The following is a 23,369-nucleotide window of genomic DNA, read 5'->3' as shown; positions in this document are numbered from 1 at the left end:
GGATACGTTGTTCTGAGAGATGGAGGGAGACTTCTCTAGAGGACCCAGGGCCAATTTTTAACTAGAGGCTCCAGCCATGCGAAGCTAGACCGCAGAGTTCTTTCCACACTAGGCATGACTGCCCTAACCAGGAGCACTCTTGGCCCCGTCTCACCGAACTGCTTAACGCCCCCTTGAAGGTTCCTGTATTCTCAAAACTGCATATGTTCTGCCCTGTAAATCTAATGCAGAATCCACATTCCACCTCTGCAAAGCCAACCTCCATCAGCCAGTTCACCTGAAAAGCGGTTCTCCGTCATCCGGCCATCCATCCACGTTGCGTGCTTCAGCCACACCCAGTTGCTGTGAATTAGCAGTGGATTTGCGTCTATACTGGCCTATCACAGGCCCCTTTGTTTACAACATTACCAAGAACACAACACGTGACTCATGAATTAGAAACTTCTTGGAAAGAGCTCATAATTTGGAGTAAAAGGGGAGGGGTGAATTCCAGGTTCCACCGAACTGGGTGGTCTCAAGCAAATCGCTCCCAAACTTCCATTTTGGCCAGTGGCTACACAATGTAGGAAACAGAATCGCCTGCTTCTCCGGGTTGGTGGGACAGTCAGCCAATCACGGATGTTACTTTGCAAACAACGGACTGAAACCCTGTAGCAAACACCTGTTAATTTCTTTTTTTCTGTCCTGACTTCACTAACCTGGCTTCCAGGCTCCCCAAACTGGGTAGCCAACAAGTCTTTGGCGACGTTAATAGCAGAGTGTAAGAACTGGGTTTATCTCCAAAAGTCACCTGCCCCTGTGCCTCACCTACACGTGGAGACGTACAGCTTTAAAACGAGAGCCCGGCGCCCCAAGAGCGCCGCGATCCCCAGCGCCACCAGCCTCTGGCGGCTCCAGCCCGCTGGCAGCACGTGCGCGCCCGTCCCGCGCCGCCGGGAGCCCGCGGCCCCCCCGCCCGTCCCGGCGTGCTGCGCGCCGCGCACGTGACCCCCGCCCTCTGCCATTGGCCGGGCGGGAGGGGCGGGGCCGCCGGGGCACCCGCGGGCAGAGCGCGGCCCCAGTCGACTGCGGGCTGCCTCCCGTGCGGCTGGGACGTTCGCGCTCCGTGCAGGGAAGTGGGTGCTGCAGACGTGGGCACCGCGCACGCGTGGGGAGCGGCCCCCGGGGAGCCCGCGCCGGCAGGACTGCGGCCTAGCGCCGCGTGGAGACAGGTGTTCTGGGGCATCCCTGTCACGTGACCGGGGAGCCCGGCGCGCCCGGCACCTGGAGGGGGCGGGGCTCGTGCAGGCCACACCTCCTCCGGTCCAGGACCTGAGGACGGGGGCGTGGCCAAAGAAGCGTACCTCGAGGGTCTCAGCTGGGGAGGGCCCGGGAAGGGTGCTGGGCACCCTCAAATTAGGGGAGGAATGGGGGAACACCCGTCCTCGTACTACTATGGCAATAAGAAGGAGGGTGGCGCCCCTGGGAACCGAGGCCCTGGAGGAGATGGAGGCGTTAGGGATGCCTGGGGGGAGCCCCAGATTCGAGCTTGAAAGGATGAAGGCAGGCAAATGAGCTCAGAGGGTCTTTGGGTGTGGTCCTGGCCCGACTTCAGATTGCGGTGGGCGAGCCCCTGCCCCTCTCTCGGTCCCCAGCCCTTCTCCCATCTCCCCGGTCCTGGAGGGACCAACCAGGGTGCAAGGCCCCACATCCCTGGTCTGCCACAGGATGAGCCTCTTGGCCGCAGCCAGGCTGTGGGGCCCGCCCGGGCTGCTCCTGACCTTCGCCCTGCACCCGGCTCTGTGCTTGCGCCCAGCCCCGACCTCCGGGCCCCCGCACCGGGACTACTGCGTCCTGGGCGCCGGGCCCGCGGGCCTGCAGATGGCCTACTTCCTGCAGCGGGCCGGGAGGGACTACGCGGTGTTTGAGCGCGCCCCGCGGCCCGGCAGCTTCTTCACGCGCTACCCACGCCACCGCAAGCTCATCAGCATCAACAAGCGGCACACGGGCAAGGCCAACGCCGAGTTCAACCTCCGCCACGACTGGAACTCTCTGCTCAGCCACGACCCGCGGCTGCTCTTCAGACACTACTCCAGCGCCTACTTCCCCGATGCGGGCGACATGGTGCGCTACCTGGATGACTTCGCAGACAGGCTGGGGCTCCACGTGCTGTACAACACGACCATTGCCCACGTCACTCTGAACAAGGATCGGCAGGCCTGGAACGGCCATTACTTCATCCTGACGGACCAGATGGGCCACGCACACCGGTGCAGGTAAGGAACCTGGCCCCGGAGCCGATCTGCTGCCACCCCTTGGTTGGCGGGTAAGTTTGGAAGAAATGAGAGAATACGCGCATTTCTGCCACTCCTTGCTCCCACTGAAATCCAGTGCTAAGAGGTTCAGCTCACCCAACGTTACCCAAATGTGTCCAAAAAAATTATGACCAAATGTGCATGGAAGATACTTACCAGCTCTTTCCTGCAGCATTTGTCAGTGTTTAAGACCTTCGTGTTCACTGTGGCACTCTGGCACTGGGCATTCAGCATTGCCTAAACGTATGTACCCGCAAAGCTCTTTTGGCAGAGCATCTCCTAGAACTGGTGTTCCCCAAAATACATTGTGGGAAAAACATCCAGCAAGTGTTGGATGGGCCCGGTGGGATTTCAGGACTGAACAAGAGTGAGAGGTCCAACAGGCAGTGCCACCAGCATTCGGTGTTGGCTGGCTTTGGCTTGGGACAAAGCCCAATATTGTGTAGACAGCCCAAACTCGGAGTCACGCACCGCACTGCCCTTATTTAATCCCCGCAAGGACCCTGGCGGGGAGTTCTCTGGTCCCAGTTTTACAGATGAAGAATTGAGGCCCAGAGAAGTTGATTAACCGGCGCTGTGTCACACAGTTTATAAGTGATCCAGCTGCAGTCTGACCCAGGCTGTGTCTTCCTGACCCCAAAACCTGTGTTCTTTCTGCTGTACCAGACTGCTCCCTCCCTTCCTGGCCATTAGCCTGACACCCGGCTCCAGTCAGGTGCCCAGAGTTCAAATTCTCATGCCTTTTGCCGGAGGCCCAGCCTTGCTCCTTGCTTGTTACAGCCCCGGGGAAAGAAGGGTAGTGCCAGCTTGGACCCTTGCACTTAGACAACCCAGCGACACCATGGGGGCGTCGGATCCGAGCTGCGTGAACAAGGGTCAGAAGTTCTGTTTTTGAAACCACCTGTTACCAAACCAACCTGCAGGCCCCGCAGGATCCCGCTCCCGGCTGTGCCCCTACTGGACTGTAATGCCCACCAGTATGAAGGGCCAGACTCGGGAATCAGGCTGATCCGGTTTCAGGTTCTGGCTCCGCTGTCGTGGGCCTGCAGGGCTTGTGTCTCCTCACCTGGAAAGCAAGCCAGATGACCCCAACTCACGGTTGCTTTAGGCAGTAAGTTGATGCACGGAACACTTAGTTCCTGGAAACTACTGCATCTGCCAGGCTGGTCAGAAAAGAGAAAGTAGACCACCGAGTTTCATTGTCACCCCTGAGGGTGACAGTGGCCCTAACGGCTGTGTCCAAAATTAGGTGAACGATTCGATTTCTCACGTGTCACCTCAGGGAGTCAGGTTGATTCTCATGTCTGGGATCATCCCAGGAACATGGAAAGGAGACTGTCCGCTAGGGTGGGCTCAGTGAGGGTGGGGGTCACGTCTCTCAGATACTTGGGGATGGGTCCCTAAATGGATGAAGGAATGGACGTTCTCCTGTGTTCTTTTAGGAGCCAGCAGTCTGCGCGAGGCGGGTGAGCCAGGCAGCTAATCCAAGGAATGCTTTTCACGTAGTAGTCTTACAGCTGAGAGACTAAGCCATCTTCCCTCTGTCCCCTCCCTGCAGCGTCCTTCTGGTAGCCACCGGTTTGTCGGTCCCCAACCAGGTTGACTTCCCGGGCTCCGAATACACGGAGGGATACGAGTCTGTGTCCGTGGACCCCAAGGACTTTGAGGGTCAGAATGTGCTGATCCTGGGGCGGGGGAACTCTGCCTTTGAGACAGCAGAGAACATCTTGGGTGTCACCAACTTCATCCACATGCTGAGTCGCTCCCGCGTCCGGCTGTCCTGGGCCACCCACTATGTTGGAGACCTCAGGTATGTTGCGCGGCTGCTTGTGGATCGAAAGCCCTTCCTGACCCCACCGGACCAACCACCCCTTCCTCTGAGCCTCCTTGTCCCCCATACAGACTCCTTTCTCTCTCTTGGCATTTCCCTTGGGCCCCAGGGCCATCAACAACGGCCTGCTGGACACCTACCAGCTGAAGTCCTTGGACGGGTTGCTGGAGTCCGACCTGACGGATCTGGCCATCGTGAAGGACCGTGAGGGCAAGTTCCGCGTCACCCTGAAGTTCTTCCTGGAGGAAGGCAACCAGAGTGCCGACGCCATCACCCTCCCCCAGGACGACAATGACAACTTCGCCATGCGCGTGGCCTACGACCGGGTCATCCGCTGCCTGGGCTGGAACTTCGACTTCTCCATTTTCGACAAGTGAGTCCAAACGGGGGAGGAGCTGGGATCACTTAGCAAATCCCTTCTGATATCTCCCCTTGGGCGGGGGGGGGAGGGGTGGAGAGTCACCGTCCAGTGGGCCAGCAACGGCTTTCAGGACTGCGCCGTCACAGTGGATGTAGCTGCTGCCTCATCTCCCACCCAGGACATGAGCTCTCTGCCCTCACAGGGACCGATGGCCCTGAGGCCCTCCATCGGGTAGCAGCAGCAACAGTGGGTCTTTTTCTGCGTTGTGAGCTTCCACCGGAGAGAGGGGAAGATGAGCCGAGGCAGAATAAAATGGTGAATTTGCTGCAAGGTGGCTAAGGACACAGGCACTGGTGTCGGCCTGAGATTCTCCACTTAGCAAATCTGCGGGCTCTGGGACAGTTACTTAACCGTGCTGTGTCCGGTCTCTTCATCACTAAAACGGGGATCATACTTTCTCACAGGGCCACTGTGAGGATTAATCCAGAAAGTACTCGGCACGTGTTCTATGCTTAACAGAATGGTGGCTGCCAACGTCACTTACGATTGTGAACTACCTTGCTTTAGACATCGCTGCCCCAGTACCTTGGCAAGTTTTGGTATTAAAGAATCTGTCCAGTGTCTCACTTTTCTCTGGCCAGAGCACGGGCGGACAAGGAGAAGCTGGAAGGCCTCAACCAGACTGCCATCCCATTAAGTCAGAGCCCAGAGCCTAAGCCTCCAGTCAGGCTTGAATCCTGGCCCCATCCCTGACCCGCCCCAACTTCAACCTGAGCCTCGGTTATCCTCGTCTGTTACATGGAGATAATCATACCCACCTTCCAAGGTCATGGTGTGGTTTAAATGCAACAAGGGATATAAAGCACTTAGACTTAGCTCAGGGCTGAGCGCAGCATACGTGTTTCATACACAGCAGTGATTTCTGTTAACCACACTTTCCGCTCACAGGTCCCTCCGACTGTCTTCTGGGGGTGAGTTCAGCAAGAAGTATCCGCTGGTGAAAGCTAGCTATGAGTCCAAAGGAAGCCGGGGTCTCTTTGTCCTGGGTACCGCCAGCCACTCGGTGGATTACCGGAAATCGGCCGGGGCTTCATTCATGGATTCCGATACACAGGTGAGCCCGGCAGAGAGAATAAACCCCAGGGTTTATAAACATACTCCTGATTTCCAGCAGCCTCGATGAGATTGCTTATCAGTAGTCGATAGGTCGATCTGTCCGGGACAGATGGCAGCATGTTTTTGTGGTCTGAGTAATTTGTCTAGGAAAGTGTCAGATGAGGTATGAAAGTTAAGTACATTGGGAGTTGGCAAGTTACATGCTTGAGTCCCGTGCCAGCGAGGTACCAGGTATTGGCAAGAAGGCCAAGCTTGGGGGGTGCTGATGTGGGTTCCTCCCCCGCTGGGTGGTCTGAGAGGTGAGGCTTTATGACCTCTCTAGAAGCCTCATCTGGACGGCCTGACATCAGAGATGTAATCGAGGTGAACTTTCCGCCCTCGGGGCTGTTGTAAGGACTAAATAAGGCAATACCCGGGGACCTGTAGCTATGAAGCATTACACACAGATTCTCTGGGTACCAACAAATTTCAGTCAAAATTGCGGTCGAATTAAATCAGTCGTGAGCGTATAAATTCTCTGCACCTCAGGCGGGCTATTGGATGGGTACTTGGTTGCATGGTGAGTGTTATGTGGACCAGTTGACTCTGCCATAGACACCACGAGGCTTCCCGCATCCTGGCATTTCCGTGTTTAATTTGATGACTCCCCGTGGCTTAATGTTCATTTTTGCATTTGACTATCCTTCCTGTTTGACAGGGAAAAATAACCATGTTTGATTTCCAGACAATGTATTTTATGGCCCACGGGTGATGGGTGCTGTCGGAGAAGGAAACCAGAGAGAGTGTTTGCCGTCTATAAGCCAAAATATCCGCAGATCGAATACAAACACACACACCCAGAAGGAGAAGCATCTGTCCCTTTAGCTGTGTCTCCCCGATAAGAAATCCTTGGGGCGCCTGGGTGGCTCAGTCAGTTAAGTGTCCGACTTCGGCTCAGGTCATAATCTCACTTTGGCTCAGGTCCTGATCTCACGGTCTGTGGGTTCGAGCCCTACGTCGGGCTCGGTGCTGGTAGTTCAGATCCTGAAGCCTGCTTCAGATTCTGTGTCTCCCTCTCTCTCTTCCCCTCCCCTGCTCGCTTTCTTTCTCTGTGTCAAAAATAAACGTTAAAAAAAATTTTCTTACAGGAAAAAAAAAACCTTCATCATTGTTCCCATGCACGTTACCCTCCCTGCACCTGCTCTCCTGACAGATCCTGCCCCCCCCCCCCCACCTCCTTCCTTCGGTCCCCTGACCTTTCCCCAGCTCACATACTTAATCCTCACGGCACCCCTGTTATTTCTGCACCATTTTTCCAGATAAGGAAACTGGGGCACAGAGAACTTAAGTAACTTGCCCAGAGTCACCGAGCCAGTTGGAAGAAGGGTAATACGAATGCACACGTGTCTGATTCTAAAGCTCACAGCCGACCACGAAGCTCCAGGCAAATGGGAAGCAGTCCTGGGTTGCTGTGTGGTCACTACTACCGGCTGAGGATCCTGCTGGGGGAGGGGTGACGTGGCCCACACATCCTGCTCAGACCCGAGAAACAGGTCCCACGGGAGACCAGAAGCAAACAGTAAGGCAGAGGAAAGCAACAGAAGATAAAATGTGAACGGCACAGACCAATACCACACGGAAGGACAGGCCAGACGCCCAGCCCGGCCCCCTCCTGTATCTCTTCCAGCTGCCTGCCAAAACACCCTTTCTAGAAATAAACAAAAAATCTTCTCTTTCCCCTGCTTACAGCTTAAGCCGCTCTTAGTGGCTCCCCTCCTCCCCCGGGGAAGGCTCCAGCTCCTTGGCGTGCCGTTCCAAGCTTTGCCAGGCCCCTGCCAGCTCACCTTTCCAGCCTGGTCCCTTGCCTGCTTTTCAGAACGTGCCAGGCTCTCCCAAGATTGTGGCCCCTTTTGTCAGGGCACCCTCCCCAGACCCCACTGGCTGCGCGGTTCCTCGACCTTGTGCAAAACTCAGCTTAGCCATCGTTTCCTCCAGAGCCGGGTGTCTGGGGAGGCCGAACAGCTTCTCCCGTGACTGTTGGCCAGCTGAGTCTCCCGTCACGCGCGTGGTCTGTCTGTGTTCTTGCCTTTCTCAGATTTGGATATCGTGTTGATTTGTTTTGGAAGAGCAAGCCCAATTCCACAACTGTGCACGGCAGCCCCAGATATGCGGCAGAACATCTCCCTGTCATTTCAGACAGCTGTCACTGTGCTGTCCTTCCATCAGTAGAATTTAGGGACAGCTTGGATTTAGACTCTGGAGGACGGGAGGCACTGAAAGGTTTCCCAGCTGGGAGTCTCTGAGGGGAACAAAACCCCGGGAAGGGGAGCGGGGTCAGAGGGAGGCTCAGGGTCCGGGGTTGACCTAGCACCTGTGAGGGGTAGCGTGGGACATCCACGTGCAGGGGGCCTAAAGCGGGGCCGGGCCCACTCTGGCCTGGAGCCGGATCCAGCCACTCCCATCCATTCAGGGACCCACTCGGGCTGTTTTCACGCCGGAAGCAGAACTGAGTAGTGCAGCCGACCGGGCTGTAGAGCCCAAAATACGGCCCATCTGGCCCTTGGTGGGAAACCTTGACTGACTCTGCTCCAAAGGCATGTTCTTTTTTTTCTTTTTTTTTTTAAGTTTATTTATTTTGAGAGACAGAGTAAGAGCTGGGGAGGGCCAGCAAGAGAGGAGATGGAGAGAATCCCAAGCAGGCTCCAAGTTGCCAGCACGGAGCCCAGCACGGCCTTCGGACTCACAAACTGTGGGATCCTGACGTGAGCCGAAGTCAACAGTCGGATGCTTAACCGACTGAGCCTCCCAGGCGCCCCGCCGGAGGCATTTTGGAGCCCCGCACACAAGCGTTATTGAGCCCCAAGAAGTTGGCAGGGGCCGTGCGTCCCTCTGGGTGGTGAAAGATGAAATCTGAAGTGTGGCATGCTGTTCCTCCCCCTGGCCGTTTCAGCGCGTGCCGTCCACCGCCTGCTGGAGCATCGCCACCACGGCGTCGCCTGGCCCTCCACCGAGCACCCCGTCTCACAGCTGACGAGCTCCATCGTCCGGCGCATCAACGAGGCTTCTGGGCTCTACCAGATGTTCGGCGTGCTGGCCGATGTCGTCCTGCTGAAGGAGTGAGTAGCCCAGCTCCACCATTCACGGGTCGGAGCTCTTCTCTGCCTATCCCTGGCATGGAGTGGCCCAGTGGTTCCCTCCTAAGTGAAGCCTTCAGGGGGCGGGGGCAGGGGCGGGGGGGGGGGGTGGAAATCAATGAAATCAACACCACAAGCTCGACAGACAGACGGACCTGGGTGTGCCTCCCAGCTCTGCCGCCGTCTGCCTGTGTGACCTTGGGCAAGTCACTTAGCCTCTCTGAGCCTTTCTCGCATCTGCGGAATGGGGATAACAACCCTTACGTTGCAGGCAGGAGTAAAGGTAACTGGTAGACCGCACTTGGCACTGAGCGGATGAGCAGTAAACCGCAGCGATGTGGATGAAGGGTCTCCCTCAGGCCAGGACCGTGTTGTCTCCTTATCAGTTAAGTGACAGGTGGCAGATCACAGACGACACACGGCAGAGCAGGGACGGAGAAGGGTGCTCAGAGGACAGGTCAGACGCAGGGGGCATCTCTCAGAGGGAGCAGCCCGACCCAGAGCCAGGGAGGGTGACAGCTCGCCAAGTTCAAGGACACGCGAGGAATTCGCCTGTGCTCAGCACAAGATACCCCGCACCCTGACTCCTCTCTTCCATACCCACTCTCCACACTCCGACTCGCCCCACACCCCGTAAGCGCTGCCTTCAAATTCTGTCAAGAATCTGACCACCCCTCACCCGCCCCGGTGGCGCCGCCTTGGTCCAGCCCCCCAGCATCTCTCACCTGAACCACCTACAGCCTCGCACCTCTGCCCGTGGTCTGCTTTCAACACAGCGGCCGGGCGGTCCTCTTAAAACCTGAGTCACACACGTTTGTCTCTGCGCAGCACTCTCCAGGGGCCGGTGGCCTTTACTTCTCAGGGAGAAAGCGAGTGGGAGAACCCACGTGAAACCGAGTGTTCCCATCATGGCACCCACAAGCCCTCCTCGACCTGCCCCCAGCCCTTCTCCTGCCCCTCCGCTCGAGGCCGGCCTGCCTCCCGTCCCTCGAAGACACCCAGGCTCCCTCCCGGGGCTTTTCCGTGACTGGCCTCTCAGCCCGGGTCACCCTTTCCCCAGATACCTTTCAGGTTACTCAGAGTTTTCTGGAATCTGTCTCCTGTGTAAGTCGGGGTTCAGCTGTGACAGTAAGGCTCAAGTGAGGTGTGTGCAGAACAATCGGAGCCCGTAGGCAATTGCACGAGAGGCACGCGCGCGCCCGCCCCACCTCTGCCGCGGCACTGAGGGTCTTGGCGGCCCGCGCTGCCCTTATCCCCAGGAACGCCACGGCATTTGAGTACCTGGAGGAGCTCCCCGTGCAGATGCTGGCCCAGCTGGAGACCATCACAGGAAGGAGGGCCAGGCACGGGCTCTTCGTCATCAACATGGAGTATGGCAGAAATTTCTCTGGGCCCGACAAGGACGTCTTCTTTCATGACCGGTCCGTGGGGCACACGGAAGACGCGTGGCAGTCCAACTTCCTCCACCCCGTCATCTACTACTACAGGCACCTCCCCACCGGTGAGCCAGGCCTCTGCTGTCCCCCGACACCGCTCGGCCCCCGCTGCCCGTTACCTCGTCACCGCTAAGCCCTGACACAGCGCTTTCAGCCGACAGGAGGACACGGGGCGGGGAGGGCACTGGGGACTCCGCCCACAGAGCAAACGAGGCACAGGGTCCACGAGTGAGAAACGACGTTCCCAGGTTCTGGCGCGTACCGTGACCTGGGCAGGCCACACGTGGAGTGTCGTGATCTCCTCCAGGCGCCACGGTCTTGCTCTGTGTCTCCAAGGGAGGCTGAGCGTGGAGGGGGAGGGGACCTGGAGACTGACTCTCAGAGGGCGCAGGGAAAGGAGCTGGACGTGATTAACACAGGCGTGCAGCATAAAAAGCGCGGAAAAGCCAGGCAGCGTTCCCAGGCTGCCCTTTTCCTTGCTGTGTGGCCTTGGACCGTTACCTACACTCTCTGAGCCTCCGCTTCCTCATTTGTAAAGTGGGGCTAACAGTAGAATTGTGTGAAGATAAACGAGATTAAAAAAAAACAAAACACAGAACGTGGGGCACCCGGCTGGCTCACTCAGTAGAGCATCCGACTCTTGATCTTGAGGTTTTGAGTTCAAGCCCCCACACTGAGCGTAGAGATTACTTAAAAATAAAATAGGGGTGCTTGGGTGTCTCAGTCGGTTAAGCGTCCGACTTCGGTTCAGGCCAGTGATCTCACAGCTCATGAGTTCGAGCCCTGTGTCTGAGCTGTCAGCACAGAGCCTGGAGCCTGTTTCAGATTCTGTGTCTGTCTCAATCTCTCGCTCTCTCTTGCTCTCTCACTCTCTCTGCCCCTCCCCTCCCCACGCTTTGTCTCTCTCTCAAAAACAAACATTAAAAAAAAATTTTTTTAAACAAAGTCTTGGGGCACCCAAGTGGCTCAGTCAGTTAAGCATCCGACTTCAGGTCAGGTCATGATCCCATAGTTCATGGGTTCAGTCCCTGCATCGGGCTCTGTGCTGACAGCTCAAAGCCTGGAGCCTGCTTCCGATTCTGTGGGTGTGTGTGTGTGTCTCTCTGCCTGCCCCTCCCCTGCTCATGCTTTGTCTCTCTGTCTCTCTCAAAAACAAGTAAATGTAAAAAAAAAAATTTTTTTTAATAAGATAAGGTCTTTAAAACAAAAACTGAAAACACAGAATGTCAGCACGGTGCTTGGCACAGAGTAGCTACCAACAGATGAAACCCCCCTCCCCGCTAGGGAACGCGATTCCTGCTCCAGAAACTAAAGAGCTGTCCCTGGGAAGACGTGTTCTAAAAACAGGCAGAGGTAGTATCAGCAGGTCAAAGTGACAGGAGCGCAGGCTTCTATTCAGAATCAGGAGTGACTCATACTCAAAGCTGTCCAGCAGTGGAACGGGTCGCCCCCGGACATCGAGTTTCCCAGTACGAGGATGGTCGAGTCGCGATTTAATGGCCGTCTGTCCGGGACACCACTGAAGGGAGTCCACACCAGGTAGGAGGCTGGACTAGATGAGCCCCCAGACCCTTCTCGCGGGGCCTCCGAGTCTCCTCAGAGAAAGAACAGTTCTGAAGCAATCACCGTGGCCCTCAGTCCATGCGCGTCTTAGAAAAACACCAAGTGCAAGTAATTAGTCTTGGTTCCGCTTTCCGATACCACAGGGAACAGATCCAGTCCCTCCCTCGTGCCAACCTTGCAAACACAGAGATGGCCGTTGGACAGGCCAGCCGCTGCCCAGCGCAGAGTGTGGCCGGCGAGCCGAGCGTGAGGGAGCGCGGGAAGCACCTGGGATGTGTGGGAACCACGCTGTCAGCTCCAGGATGGGAGCCCGCCGGGCCCTGACGCATCTCCCCTCTCGTCCCCACAGAGCAGGAGGTGAGGTTCCGCCCTGCCGACTGGGCCCTGCCTCGGCCCACAGCCATCCACCACATCGTGGAAGATTTCTTGACGGACTGGACCGCCCCGGTGGGGCACATCTTACCTCTGAGGCGCTTCCTGGAGAACTGTTTGGACACCGATCTGCGAAGCTTCTATGCAGGTAACTTCAGTTCCTAGAAGGACAGAGTCGGTGAGCTGGAGGTTGAAAGAAGACCAGGTAGATCCGTTTCCCCTGAGGTTTCAGGATTCACATCTAGAAATCTAAACTTGAGAATTCGGTTATCCACGGCGTAGACTAGATGTCCGCAGAAATCTCTCCCAGGACAGCACACCTGAAGTTGCTGAATTGAATGTCATTTTTTAATTTTTTTTCATTTTATTTATTTTAGAGAGAAAGCTGGGGAGAGGGGCAGAGGGAGGGAGAAAGAGAGAGAATCCCAAGCAGGCTCTGTGCTCAGCGTGGAACCCGATGCGGGGCTCGATCCCATGACCTTGGGATCATGACCTGAGCTGAAATCAAGAGACACTCAACTGACTGAGCCCCAAATGTCACTTTTAAAGAACCGGCAGGAAAAAAAGGGAACTCTCCAGAGGCCGGATGCTAAGAAAAGCATAAGGCCATTGCTGGACATGGTCTGTCACCAATCATCAGTAGTCTAGAGCCCGGGTAACTGACAGCACTTGCGGGTGGGAAGGTAAAGCAGCAGGGTAGGAGGTCTGTTTAGAGACTCTCACATAAGCTTGGATCTCAGTGGATCCACTAGGAGGCACAAAACACTCCCAAGAGAAGATGATGGAGACTCATGCTTTTGGGCTCTGGGTAGAGTAAGGGAGAATCTCTCCTGAGAATTTCTTTTTTTTTTTTTTAATTTTTTTTTTAATGTTTTATTTATTTTTGACAGAGAGAGAGAGACAGGAGCATGAGCGGGGGAGGGTCAGAGAGAGAGGGAGACACAGAATCCGAAGCAGGCTCCAGGCTCTGAGCCGTCAGCACAGAGCCTGATGCGGGGCTCGAAGTCACAGACCGCGAGATCATGACCTGAGCTGAAGTCGGACGCTCAACTGACTGAGCCACCCAGGCGCCCCTCTCCTGAGAGTTTCTAACCACTAAGCCTCGCTCATGTGAGTTTGGGGCCAAACTTCACACCATCGGTGTGCAAAAATCACAGAAGTAAATGCAAGTCTTCTGTGAAGAAACACACTTTATTTTTTTCAACGTTTTTTTTTTTTTTTTTTTTTTTTTTTTATTTTTGGGACAGAGAGAGACAGAGCATGAACGGGGGAGGGGCAGAGAGAGAGGGAGACACAGAATCGGAAACAGGCTCCAGGCTCCGAGCCATCAGCCCAGAGCCTGACGCGGGGCTCGAACTCACGAACCGCGAGATCGTGACCTGGCTGAAGTCGGACGCTTAACCGACTGCGCCACCCAGGCGCCCCAAGAAACACACTTTAAAACTAGGACTCAAAAAAACATTCCCACAGATGAAGCTCCAGGTTAAGGTGAACCCGTGTCCCTCCCCCACCAAGCAAAAAGCACTTAACATATAAGGACACAAATAGCCATGAGGGAGCGTCAGTAGAAAAATCAAACTGTGGGATCAAACCAAAAAAAACTGTGGGAATTGGAACAGTTACAAACAGAGGAGACAAAGTCTGTCTAAAATATGTAAGAAAAATGGAGCGCCTGGGTGGCTCAGTCAGTTAAGCATCTGACTCTTGATTTCAGCTCAGGTCGTGATCTCACGGTTGGGGAGTTTGAGCCCCAAGTCAGACTCTGCACTGGCAGCATGGAGCCTGCTTGGGACTCTCTCTGTCTCTCTCTGCCCCTCCCCTGCTCATGCATGTGCACTCACTCTCACTCTCTCAAAATAGATAAACTTTAAGATAAATTTTAAAAAATTAAACATATAAGGAAACAAACAGATTCTTAAAAATATAATTGACTGGTCAGCTTTCAGAAAGATCCAAGTAAGACTTCTGGAAGTGAAAAAAAAATGTGTAATTAGAAACTCAACCTAAAGTAGCACTTTAGACAGAGGTGAAGAGAGAATTGGTGAACTGGAAGATAGCATTGACAGAAGTCTGACGATCCAGAGGGAGAACTGATTGAAACAAGCCAAATTTTTGTCTTTTTTTAACCCCCCCTGAATGCCTAGGACATCCACTCTTTTGTGTTCAGCAAACATCTTTTGAACATCAGTTGTATATCAGGCACTATTGCTATCAAATCAGGTTAGAGATGCTCGGTGTCCTCTCAACAGCCTCAGTCAACTTTGACATCAAAATGCGTATATTAAGAGAGATGGCTTGGGGCGCCTGGGTGGCTTAGTCGGTTAAGCATCCAACTTCAGCTCAGGTCATGATCTCACAGTTCATGAGTTCCAGCCCCGCATTGGGCTCTGTGCTGACAGCTCAGAGCCTAGAGCCTGTTTCAGATTCTGTATCTCCCTCTCTGTCTGTCCACCCCCCACTCACAGTCTGTCTGTCTGTCTCTCTCTCTCTCTCTCTCTCAAAAATAAACATTAAAAAACACTTTTTTTAAAGAGAGGGATGGCTTGAAACAATAGTTTAAATTCATAGTCTAAATATACGTAGATGCTCAGAGGTAATTAGTAACGCAGGGCTAAGCAGCTTTGAAGGGCTGGCATCCGCAGACTATCAACCGTGACCACGCGCTTGCACAGGAAATTACGTGATACAGGTCTAAAGATCTCAGCGACAAAATCCCTGCCTGTTTCTCGAGGTTTCGGGAGTACACGAAGACGACCGTGCCTGTTAGGGAGTGTATCCCACCCTGGGACACGGCCACCACAGTGCCTCATCCGGGCCCTGCAGCCTCCTGGCTCCCACCCCCCAGATCCCGCTCAGCACTGCAAGCCACTGAGCCTCACTGCCTTTACCTTGGAAGAGTCCTCCCGCCTCGGGGCCAGCTGGCAGGGAAGCGGGCTCTCCTCGACCCCCTTAGCTGATGTGCAGCTGCTAGCTTTGGCCCCAGATTCTGCTGGGCTCCTCCGCCCCCTGGCCCCTGCAGAAGGGGTGACGTATGTCACCGGAAGGTGGTGCTTGCCAAAAGTCTGCCGCTCCGCCGTCCTCCCCTGCACCTGCGGTCTTCCCTGCTCAGGGCCGTTCTCCCATGGGCCGTCCGTGCATAAGTCAGAAATAAAATAGGAAATACTATCCGTGTAGCTCCCTACAGCCTGTTCACCCATGCAAGCCTCACAACGTCCTTTGTAATGTGCCTGTTTGGGGTGGGCGGGGGAGGGGGGAGGGAGGGGGTTGTTTTTTGTTTTTGAGATCTAAGCCTCAAGACAGTTTTGGACATTTGCTCCTTCTCATCTTGTCTCTAAATCCCTGAGAAGACTGAGCCCCTATCTGTTTCGTCTTTTCTGTTTTGTAAGTGAAAGTTACATAAGCGCTTAGCTAAAAGACTTCTCACTTACACCCTCGTTCCCCAGAAGGAACTACTTCTCGCTCTTCTGGTGGTTTCTTCATATCTCTGGATCATAAACATCCACAGCTGTTTCCTGATAGAGCAGACTGGATCTGTGTGCCAACTCTCTGCTGTGGTACAGACGAGGGTTTGCCAGTTTCCTCTGCCCGCCCCGCATGGTGCTTAGAACACCGTGCTTCGCACAGTGCTTTACACACGGTATGTGCAACCCAGATATTGCTGAGGTGGATAAATCCTCGCAGGCAGCTCTGAGCTCAGAATAGGACTGACCGACCACCCAGCTCCTGGCCCCAGCCAGGCCAGCTTCTAGAAGAAAAGGCTGAGGGGTCTGCTTCAGGGTGGCCGAGCTCCCAGCTGGGGCTGGCTCCCTGCAGAGCACCATGTTGGGCCCAGACCCCTAGGGGCTGAGTCATATCTGTGGTTTTTGCTTTCCATTTGGAGCCTTATTCTTCCAGAATGTCCGGGAAGCCTCCTATTCTTGGAACCTCAGGGAGGGACGAGATCCGTGGCTACTCAGATCGGATGGGAGGTACCCACAAAAGTGAGCTCCCAGCTCAAGGCCTGGGTGAGGCCCCGGGACGTCGGCAGCCCCTCCTCATCTTCCATCTTACTCATTTATCTCCTTTCGCTTCTGTGTAGAGTCCTGCTTCCTGTTTGCCCTAACACACCAGAAGCTGCCTCCCTTCTGCCAGCAGGGGTACCTGAGAACGCAGGGGCTTGTGGGAACTGAGAGCCTCCGGCGGCACGGAGCGGAGCGCAGGTTCCCGCAGGACTATGCCACCATGGGCAGGCGCCGCGAGGACAGGGCCCAGGGGCCCGAGGGTGGCCCCCTGGCCCCAGGGCCTCCGCTGCTCCAGCCCCACGACAGCAACAAGGAAGAGTTGTGACAGCCAGCCTTCTCCCACCCAGGCCCACAGCTGCGCCTCTGTCCCACCATTGTGGTTGCCGAAGACCACTCAGGTTGTCACAGTGACCAAGAGAACACGCAGGGGGCATGTCAAGGCTGAGGGAGGCCAGCCAGTGGTCTCCCCTCCGGTCTGGTGCCTGGGAGGCGGGGTCCAGAAAACAGCATCCTCTCCCAGTGGGGGTCGCCTCCCACAGCCAGGCCCATCCGCAAGTGGACTGTCCTTGAGCACCAGGCTGGCTCAGTTCTGTCCCCGTCAAGCACCCAGCGGTTCCATTTCCTTCTGGTCTTCTCTTCAGATGAACCAGGATCCCGCCTGCAGATCGTGTCACAGGCGGAACTGTCCTCATCTTCCTAAGGGTTTGTGGCAGGCACTTTATAAAGCAGACGCTCTATTGTCCTCAACCATCTCAGGCAGGTGGGACTGTCACCCTTGATGAAGATATCAGCCCAGAGAGGGTAGGTGACTCCCACGAGCCCCTGTCTGGGGTGGCCCTGAGGCCTCCACCCTGCCCACCTCAGCACGGCCTCTGTTCCCAGAACCCAGGGGGCCAGCCCAGTTTATCATCTTAGGCCCAGCCGCTGTCACCAGGCAGAGACAGGACAGCTCCTGCCAAGCCACCTTATCTAAACAGGTTTCTCCCTGAGCAGCTGTACTCAAGAGCTGCGCCCGCCCCAAGACTGCACTCCCCGACTTAATCTTCAACCTCTGCGTTCTCTTCTCTTCCCTCCTGCTCGGCACCGTGCCCTTGCCCTCTGGCATCCCGAACAACACTCTGCCTCTGGCCTGCCCGAGCACGTTTTGTAAAACTGTCACCATGCTATCTTTCAGAGAGGATTCTTTCTGAGGTGATTCACCTGCTGTTTGTACGGAGCCTGGCTCAGCAAGGAGGCATTTCCAACTGCATTTGTACAATAAACAATGCGATTACTTTCTGGTTCTCTTACCTCTTCTCGCTCTTCTTCCTCCCCAGAGATCTGCTCCCTTCCTACACTCCTGTCAGGCATTTTCGTCCCATTTAGGAGTAGATCATGGAAAGGAAAGCATTTGTACATAAAATAATCATGGTGATCTTTCAAAGCTCAGGACCCTAAATGATTGCTTCTTCACTGGTTCTTACTGTCCACGTATGTGTTCAGAATTCAAGGGACACAGGCTTTCTGGATCCAGGGCCCTTTTCTGGGAACATCCTCTTCCTCTTTCAGCCTCCGCCCCCAGGCCCACTGCTTGTCTGCAGACCCCTCTCCCTCCAGTCGTGCAGTTACAGTAGTGACACTCGGCAGTCTGAGCCTGGAGGGGAGTACTTCCCTGGGACGATACTTGGCATCATTTGTCCAGGGCTGAGCCATCTAAGGATCCCTCTCTAACCCCAGGGGGCTGGGTTCGCCATAGTTCATACAAATTACATGTAAACCAGATATGGGGCCCGTCAGCCTGGCCGCCCTTTTCCAAAACGTTTTGTAAAACAAATCCTTGAATTCAGACTGTCCCGTAAGGTCACACACATCACACACCTAACCAGTTACCAACGGCGGTAAGCTCCTTGTGCCAATAAAAGTTCAAGGTGCTTCAACAAATAATTCACTGATGCCTGTGTGACATCTGCTCCCATCATCTGCCAGATCGTGAATTCCATCAGAATTTCAGCCAGCCTTGTTTGTGTTTCATAAGACATGGTTTCATGGGTTAGCTGATTAGAGATGCCTTCCCTGGTATTTTCCTTGTAAAACTGATAAGTAATTTGGAAAAGAAAATAGGGGCGCCTGGGTGGCTCAGTCGGTTAAGTGTCTGACTTCGGCTCCGGTCATGATCTCGCAGTTCGTGAGTTCTAGCCCCGCGTCGGGCTCTGTGCTGACAGCTCGGAGCCTGGAGCCTGCTTCGGATTCTATGTCTCCCTCTCTCTCTGACCCTCCCCCGTTCATGCTGTCTCTGTCTCAAAAATAAATGTTAAAAAAAAAAATTCAAAAAGAAATCTCATTTCAAACCCCTAGTTCATGCTATACTTCGAAATTAATTCCTGAGGAGTTTTTTAAAAGCCATACAGAAATTGGGGGCACCTGCGTGGCTCATTTGGTTAAGTATCCAAGTCCGGCTCAGGTCATGATCTCATGGTTCGTGGGTTCGAGCCCCGCATCGGGCTCTGTGCTGACGGCTCAGAGCCTGGAGCCTGCTTCAGATTCTGCCTCTGTCTCCCTCTGCCCCTACCCCACTCACATACTGTTTCTCTCTCTCAAAAATAAAGACAAAAGAAAAAAAAAAGCCACACAAAAACTGGAGGTGGAGAAGCGGTGCTATGACAAAAGAAAGGACTGTCCCAAGTTTAGAAGCCATGAAATGATTCCCCAGAGGAAAAGGTTTTACATTTCCAGCCCATAGTTAAGTTTCTTAAATTCCACTTAGTTAACATATAGTGTAATATTGGTTTCAGGTGAAATTTCTTTTTTCCTTTTTTTTTTTTCCTTAAGTAATCCCTACACCCAATGGGGGGCTCGAACTCACAACCCCGAGATCAAGCGTCCTCCTCTCCACCAACCAGGACAGCCAGCCACCCCCACCCCAGCCATATTTCATTAATGGGACTCTTAAAGGGGTAGAGGCGCCTAAGTGGCTCCAGTCAGTTAAGCATCCTGACTCCTGATCTCGGCTCACATCCTGATCTCACAGTTCGTGAGTTCAAGCCCCGCGTTGGGCTCTGTGCCAGTGAGAAAAAGGACTAGCCAAGCAAACTATGGACATTCACCCAACAAAATACTACGCGGCTCTCAAAAACGCCCAGAGGTGAAGACCGTGCGGTAAAGATACACGTGTGACAAAGTCCAGTGGAAAGAAGCAGGACATGAAATTATAGTTGTGAACTACTTAGAACTATATAAAACTAGAAAGCCACCCACAGGGGAGACTCTGGCAAGGACAGATCGCAAAATGTCAACAGTAGTGGTATTAGGCTTGTGGAGGCTTTTTTTTTTTTTTCCTTTCTCTTTTGTCCAAATTTGTGGTTACACTCTATAGTGAAATAAATACTTTCTTTCTTTTTAATCATCTCTGGGGGGGATGACTGAGTGGCTCAGTTGGTTAAGCAGCCGGCTCTCGATTTCAGCACAGGTCGCAATTTCACAGGTCACGGGATTGAGCCCCGAGTTGGGTTCTGAGCTGGCAATGCAGAGCCTGCCTGGGATTCTCTCTCACGCTCTCCCTCTCGTTTTTTAAAAAATAAAAAATCATCTCTGCTTTTGGGATTTAAAATTGCTAGGAGTGAGAGGATGGCGGGGGGGGGCGGGGGGTGACCCTCCCAGGGGACATGCTCTGCCCCTGGTCCCGGGGGTGCCCATGGTTTTATCCCTCTCCCAAGTTGGGAAACCCCTGCACCCAGTGTCAAGGGACTAGACATGGCCAGTCTAGAGAAGGGAATTTTAAGTGATGTGTATTCCTGCCCTGCAGTGTTTGGACTGACTGACCCAGCACAAGAGAGGAGATCTCTGGAAGCATCCCCCCTCCCCAAGTGGTAGAAAAGGAAAGAGAAAAATCCTCGTTTTCTTGTGGAGGTTCCCTGGGTGTAATCTCCAACCCACTGTGGAGCCCCCAAGTCCTTTGGTCTGATGAAAGTGAGGGCGTAGCCAATTGAGTCACCAAGACGTGACTTTGTCTGCTAAACCAATTCCAACTTCTAGTCATTTATTGAGTACTGACTGCGTCCCCAAAACTGTGTCGTGGTGGTTTTAAAGACAGGGTCACAAACTCTTTGATACATCCTCAGAGAGATGGACTAATTCCCCTCCTGCCGAGTGTGAGTGGAACTGAGTGATTCGCTTCCAGCAAATAGAGCAGAGGTGACAGGACGTTGGGACACCTGGGTGGCTCAGTCGGTTAAGCCTCCGACTCTTGATCTTGGCTCAGGTCATGATCTCTGGGTTCGTGAGGCCGAGCCCAGCATCGGACTCTGCAATGATAGCTCGGGGCCTGCTTGGGATTCTCTCTCTGCCCCTCCCCTGCTTGCGCGCTCGCTCTTTCTCTCTCTCTCTCTCAAAATAAATACATTTAGAAAAAGAAGTGACAGGATGTAATTTTCAAGGTTATGTTATAAAAAGACTGTAGCATTCACCCACCAAGAGACTGTTTTCTTTCTCTCTCTCTCTCTCTCTCTCTCTCTCTCTGTTCCATCACTTGCTCAGGTTATGAAAAGACTAGAGCATTCACCCACCAAGAGGCTGTTCTCTCTCTCTCTCTCCCTCTCGAGTCGCTGGCTCAGGCCATCCAGGCACGGATGGAGAGGTCCATGTAAGGAACTGAGATCTGCCAAGAGCCATGTGCGTAAGCCTAGAAGCAGACCTACTCCCACCCAGCCCTTGGATGACTACAGTGATGGCCACCACCTTGAACGCAGCCTCATGAGACACCCTGAGTCAGAACCCCCCACCTAAACCGCTCCCAGATTCCTGACCCACAGAAACTTTGACGTAATGCCTGTCGTTTTAAGCTGCTAAGTTTCTGTGGGGGGTTTTGTGAGGGGGGCATTTTGTTACACAGCGATAGATAACTAACACATGCACTAACCAGCTTTTACCTGCGTTAACTGTTGCCACAACCCTAAGGGGTAGATATTCCTATCCTAGCCTCCATTCTCAGGCTGAGAACAATTACACAGGTGATTTGCTTCGAAAATCCACCTCCTTCCAGCCATCCTCTAAATATTAAGTCGTGAAAACAGCCATCTCATCACCTGTGGGCTTCCTTCTCATGAACACTGAGTGACAAGATATTAAGAGAGCAAACAATCCTCAAACCTAAGACACGGTGAAGTGTGTGTGGTCCCACAGGATGGCAGAGAAGTGTCAAAGTGCCGGTTACACAAAACATACCCTCGGAAACAGTATTCAGCCACTCCATCAACCAGACGTCCTGTGATACAGGCGGGGCGGGATGGTTCAGATGGGGACCTGGAGTCTGGACTGTCCACCTTTCTCCAGGCTTCAGCCTCAGTTAGGATCCTCAGTTCTCTGACCAATTACAACATCATCCCCAAGAGCCAAATTGGATTCTTCCCGAGAAAAGAAACCGTAGGCTGCATCATTTCCCTGCAGATGCTTATTTTTTTAATACAGTAAAAATGCTGAGTGGGGCAAGGCTTTTGTCAGACTGCAGGCTTTAAAGAAGCATTTAATTCAATCTGGCACCCCAGACGGAATGTAAATCTGCCACAGAGTGAAGCTGATGGGCAAATATATGAGATGCTTTAGCCCAAGTATTTAATCCAAGTACATCACACGACCAATCCATCAACCCTGAAATAAAAAAACAGCATGTAACAGATGTATTTAAGCAGGGAAGAAAAGACCAGCAGAATATCCTGTCTCGCTCCTTTCTCAGTTCTGCATAAGTAAAACTGATTCGCCTGCTCTTCTGGAGAAGGCCCCAAGTTTAGTGCTCTGTGCAAAATGTTTCAGAAGTCTGTCACCTGTTTTTTCATTCTCTTTGAGATGTCACCGTCTCAGACCAGTCTCTCGGGTCGTTCCAAATTATTATAAATTCATTAGATGCAGAAGAGTCTCGCCACCAGAAAAAAATTAATGGCAATGCAATCTATCTTGAAATTTCAGTGTGTGGTAGTCTGTTGTTGTAGTTTAAAAATAAAGCAACGACGGAGGCACCTGGGTGGCTCAGTTGGTTAGGCTTCCGACTTCAGTCATAATGTCGCGGTTCTTGAGTTCAAGTCCCTTACCAGGGTCTCTGCTGTCAGCGCAGAGCCCGCTTCGGATCCTCTGTCCCCCTCTCCTGTCTGTTCCCCCTGCCCTGCTCTTTCTCTCTCTCTCTCAAAAATGAATAAACATTAAAAAGAAAAAGAAAGAAAGAAAGAAAGAAAGAAAGAAAGAAAGAAAGAAAGAAAGCAAGCAACTACAAAAATGTATGAGATGAGCTCCTTAACACCAGCCATGTTTAAGTTTTAAATAAGTCAGTCTATCAGGAAAGGAAAAGGTGCCCAGAAGCCTGTGCTATGAAGCACTGTGGTAGGTTAAAGATGGCCAAAGACTTTATGACAATTCCTATCAAGATGTGAGGTCTCTGCTCCCTCCCCTTGAACTAGGGTGGCTTCTGGGACTTTTTGGACCAAAAGAACATGGTGGCAGTGATGCCCCACCAATTTCTGGGCACAGGCCCTTGGAGACTGGCAACCTCCACTACTTCTCTAGGAACCCAGCCAGCATACTGAGAGAGGCCCACGTAAAGACGAATTGAAGCATCTAGCCGAGCTTCCAGCTAATAGCCAGGACCAACTTGCGCCATATGGGTGCGCCATCTTGGAAATAGATCCTCCAGTCCCAGCTGGGCTCCCCATGTGGAGTGGAGATGAGCTATCCCTGCCGAGCCCCACCCAAATGTCATACTTGGGAGGAAAATGATCCCTGTGCTACGCCACTAAGTTTTGGGGTGGTTTGTTACACAGCAATAGATAACAGGGATAGTCACCCCAGGGTGGCTATGAGGTGGCTCCAGTGAAGGTACACTTATAAGAGCAGATACAATATTTGTAATAGCAACTTTGGTTTGTTTATGTTTATTTATTTTTGAGAGAGACAGAGACAGAATGCGAGTGGGTTTGGGGCAGAGAGAGAGGGAGACACGGAATCTGAAGCGGGCTCCAGGCTCCGAGCCGTCAGCACAGAGCCCGACGCAGGGCTCCAACTCACGAGCTGTGAGATCACGACCTGAGCCGAAGTCGGACGCTCAACCGACTGAGCCACCCAGGCGCCCCTGTAATAGCAAGTGTTAATAAGCTTTTTGTAATTACAAAGATAATTACAAAGCACACTCATCGAAAAACTCTTGGTAAAATATAGCTATGGTATTGCACCATTTAATATGCATATGCTGAGGGATCGATGAAAAAGAAAAGTGGAGGGCGCCCGGCTGGCTCAGGCAGAAGAGCATGCAACTCTTGATCAC

At 53.4% G+C, this 23,369-nt stretch overlaps 1 protein-coding gene and 2 long non-coding RNA genes across 7 annotated transcripts; 1 reads left to right on the top strand and 2 right to left on the bottom strand.

Annotated features, from left to right (window-relative positions):
* The first annotated feature begins 1,041 nt into the window (after window positions 1-1,041).
* On the top strand, window positions 1,042-18,228 carry FOXRED2 (FAD dependent oxidoreductase domain containing 2). The gene is given in 9 exon segments (XM_042947693.1): window positions 1,042-2,255; window positions 3,853-4,104; window positions 4,235-4,498; window positions 5,435-5,568; window positions 5,571-5,600; window positions 8,532-8,697; window positions 9,975-10,216; window positions 12,064-12,234; window positions 16,165-18,228. Coding segments are annotated over 9 exon segments (2,055 nt in total). The 5' UTR covers window positions 1,042-1,707; the 3' UTR covers window positions 16,413-18,228.
* On the bottom strand, window positions 8,609-10,086 carry LOC122225077. Of its 4 annotated transcripts, none has more exons than XR_006205107.1 (5): window positions 9,997-10,086; window positions 9,780-9,835; window positions 9,441-9,569; window positions 8,974-9,093; window positions 8,609-8,686 (listed from the first exon to the last, which is right to left on the bottom strand). It is a non-coding gene; the product is annotated as an uncharacterized LOC122225077 (long non-coding RNA). The 4 variants fall into 4 exon arrangements; XR_006205106.1 differs by having other exon boundaries at window positions 8,620-8,689; XR_006205108.1 differs by lacking the exon at window positions 8,974-9,093 and having other exon boundaries at window positions 8,617-8,686.
* Window positions 11,355-21,463, bottom strand: LOC122225075. Of its 2 annotated transcripts, none has more exons than XR_006205105.1 (3): window positions 21,287-21,463; window positions 12,178-12,247; window positions 11,355-11,800 (listed from the first exon to the last, which is right to left on the bottom strand). It is a non-coding gene; the product is annotated as an uncharacterized LOC122225075 (long non-coding RNA). The 2 variants fall into 2 exon arrangements; XR_006205104.1 differs by lacking the exon at window positions 21,287-21,463 and adding an exon at window positions 14,975-15,046.
* Between the last annotated feature and the right edge of the window lie 1,906 nt (window positions 21,464-23,369).

Source organism: Panthera leo, chromosome B4 (genome assembly GCF_018350215.1).
Source record: "Panthera leo isolate Ple1 chromosome B4, P.leo_Ple1_pat1.1, whole genome shotgun sequence".
Lineage (NCBI taxonomy): Eukaryota > Metazoa > Chordata > Mammalia > Carnivora > Felidae > Panthera > Panthera leo.
The sequence above is the reverse complement of the archived record's forward strand: the minus strand, read 5'-3'. Positions and strand labels throughout refer to the sequence as shown.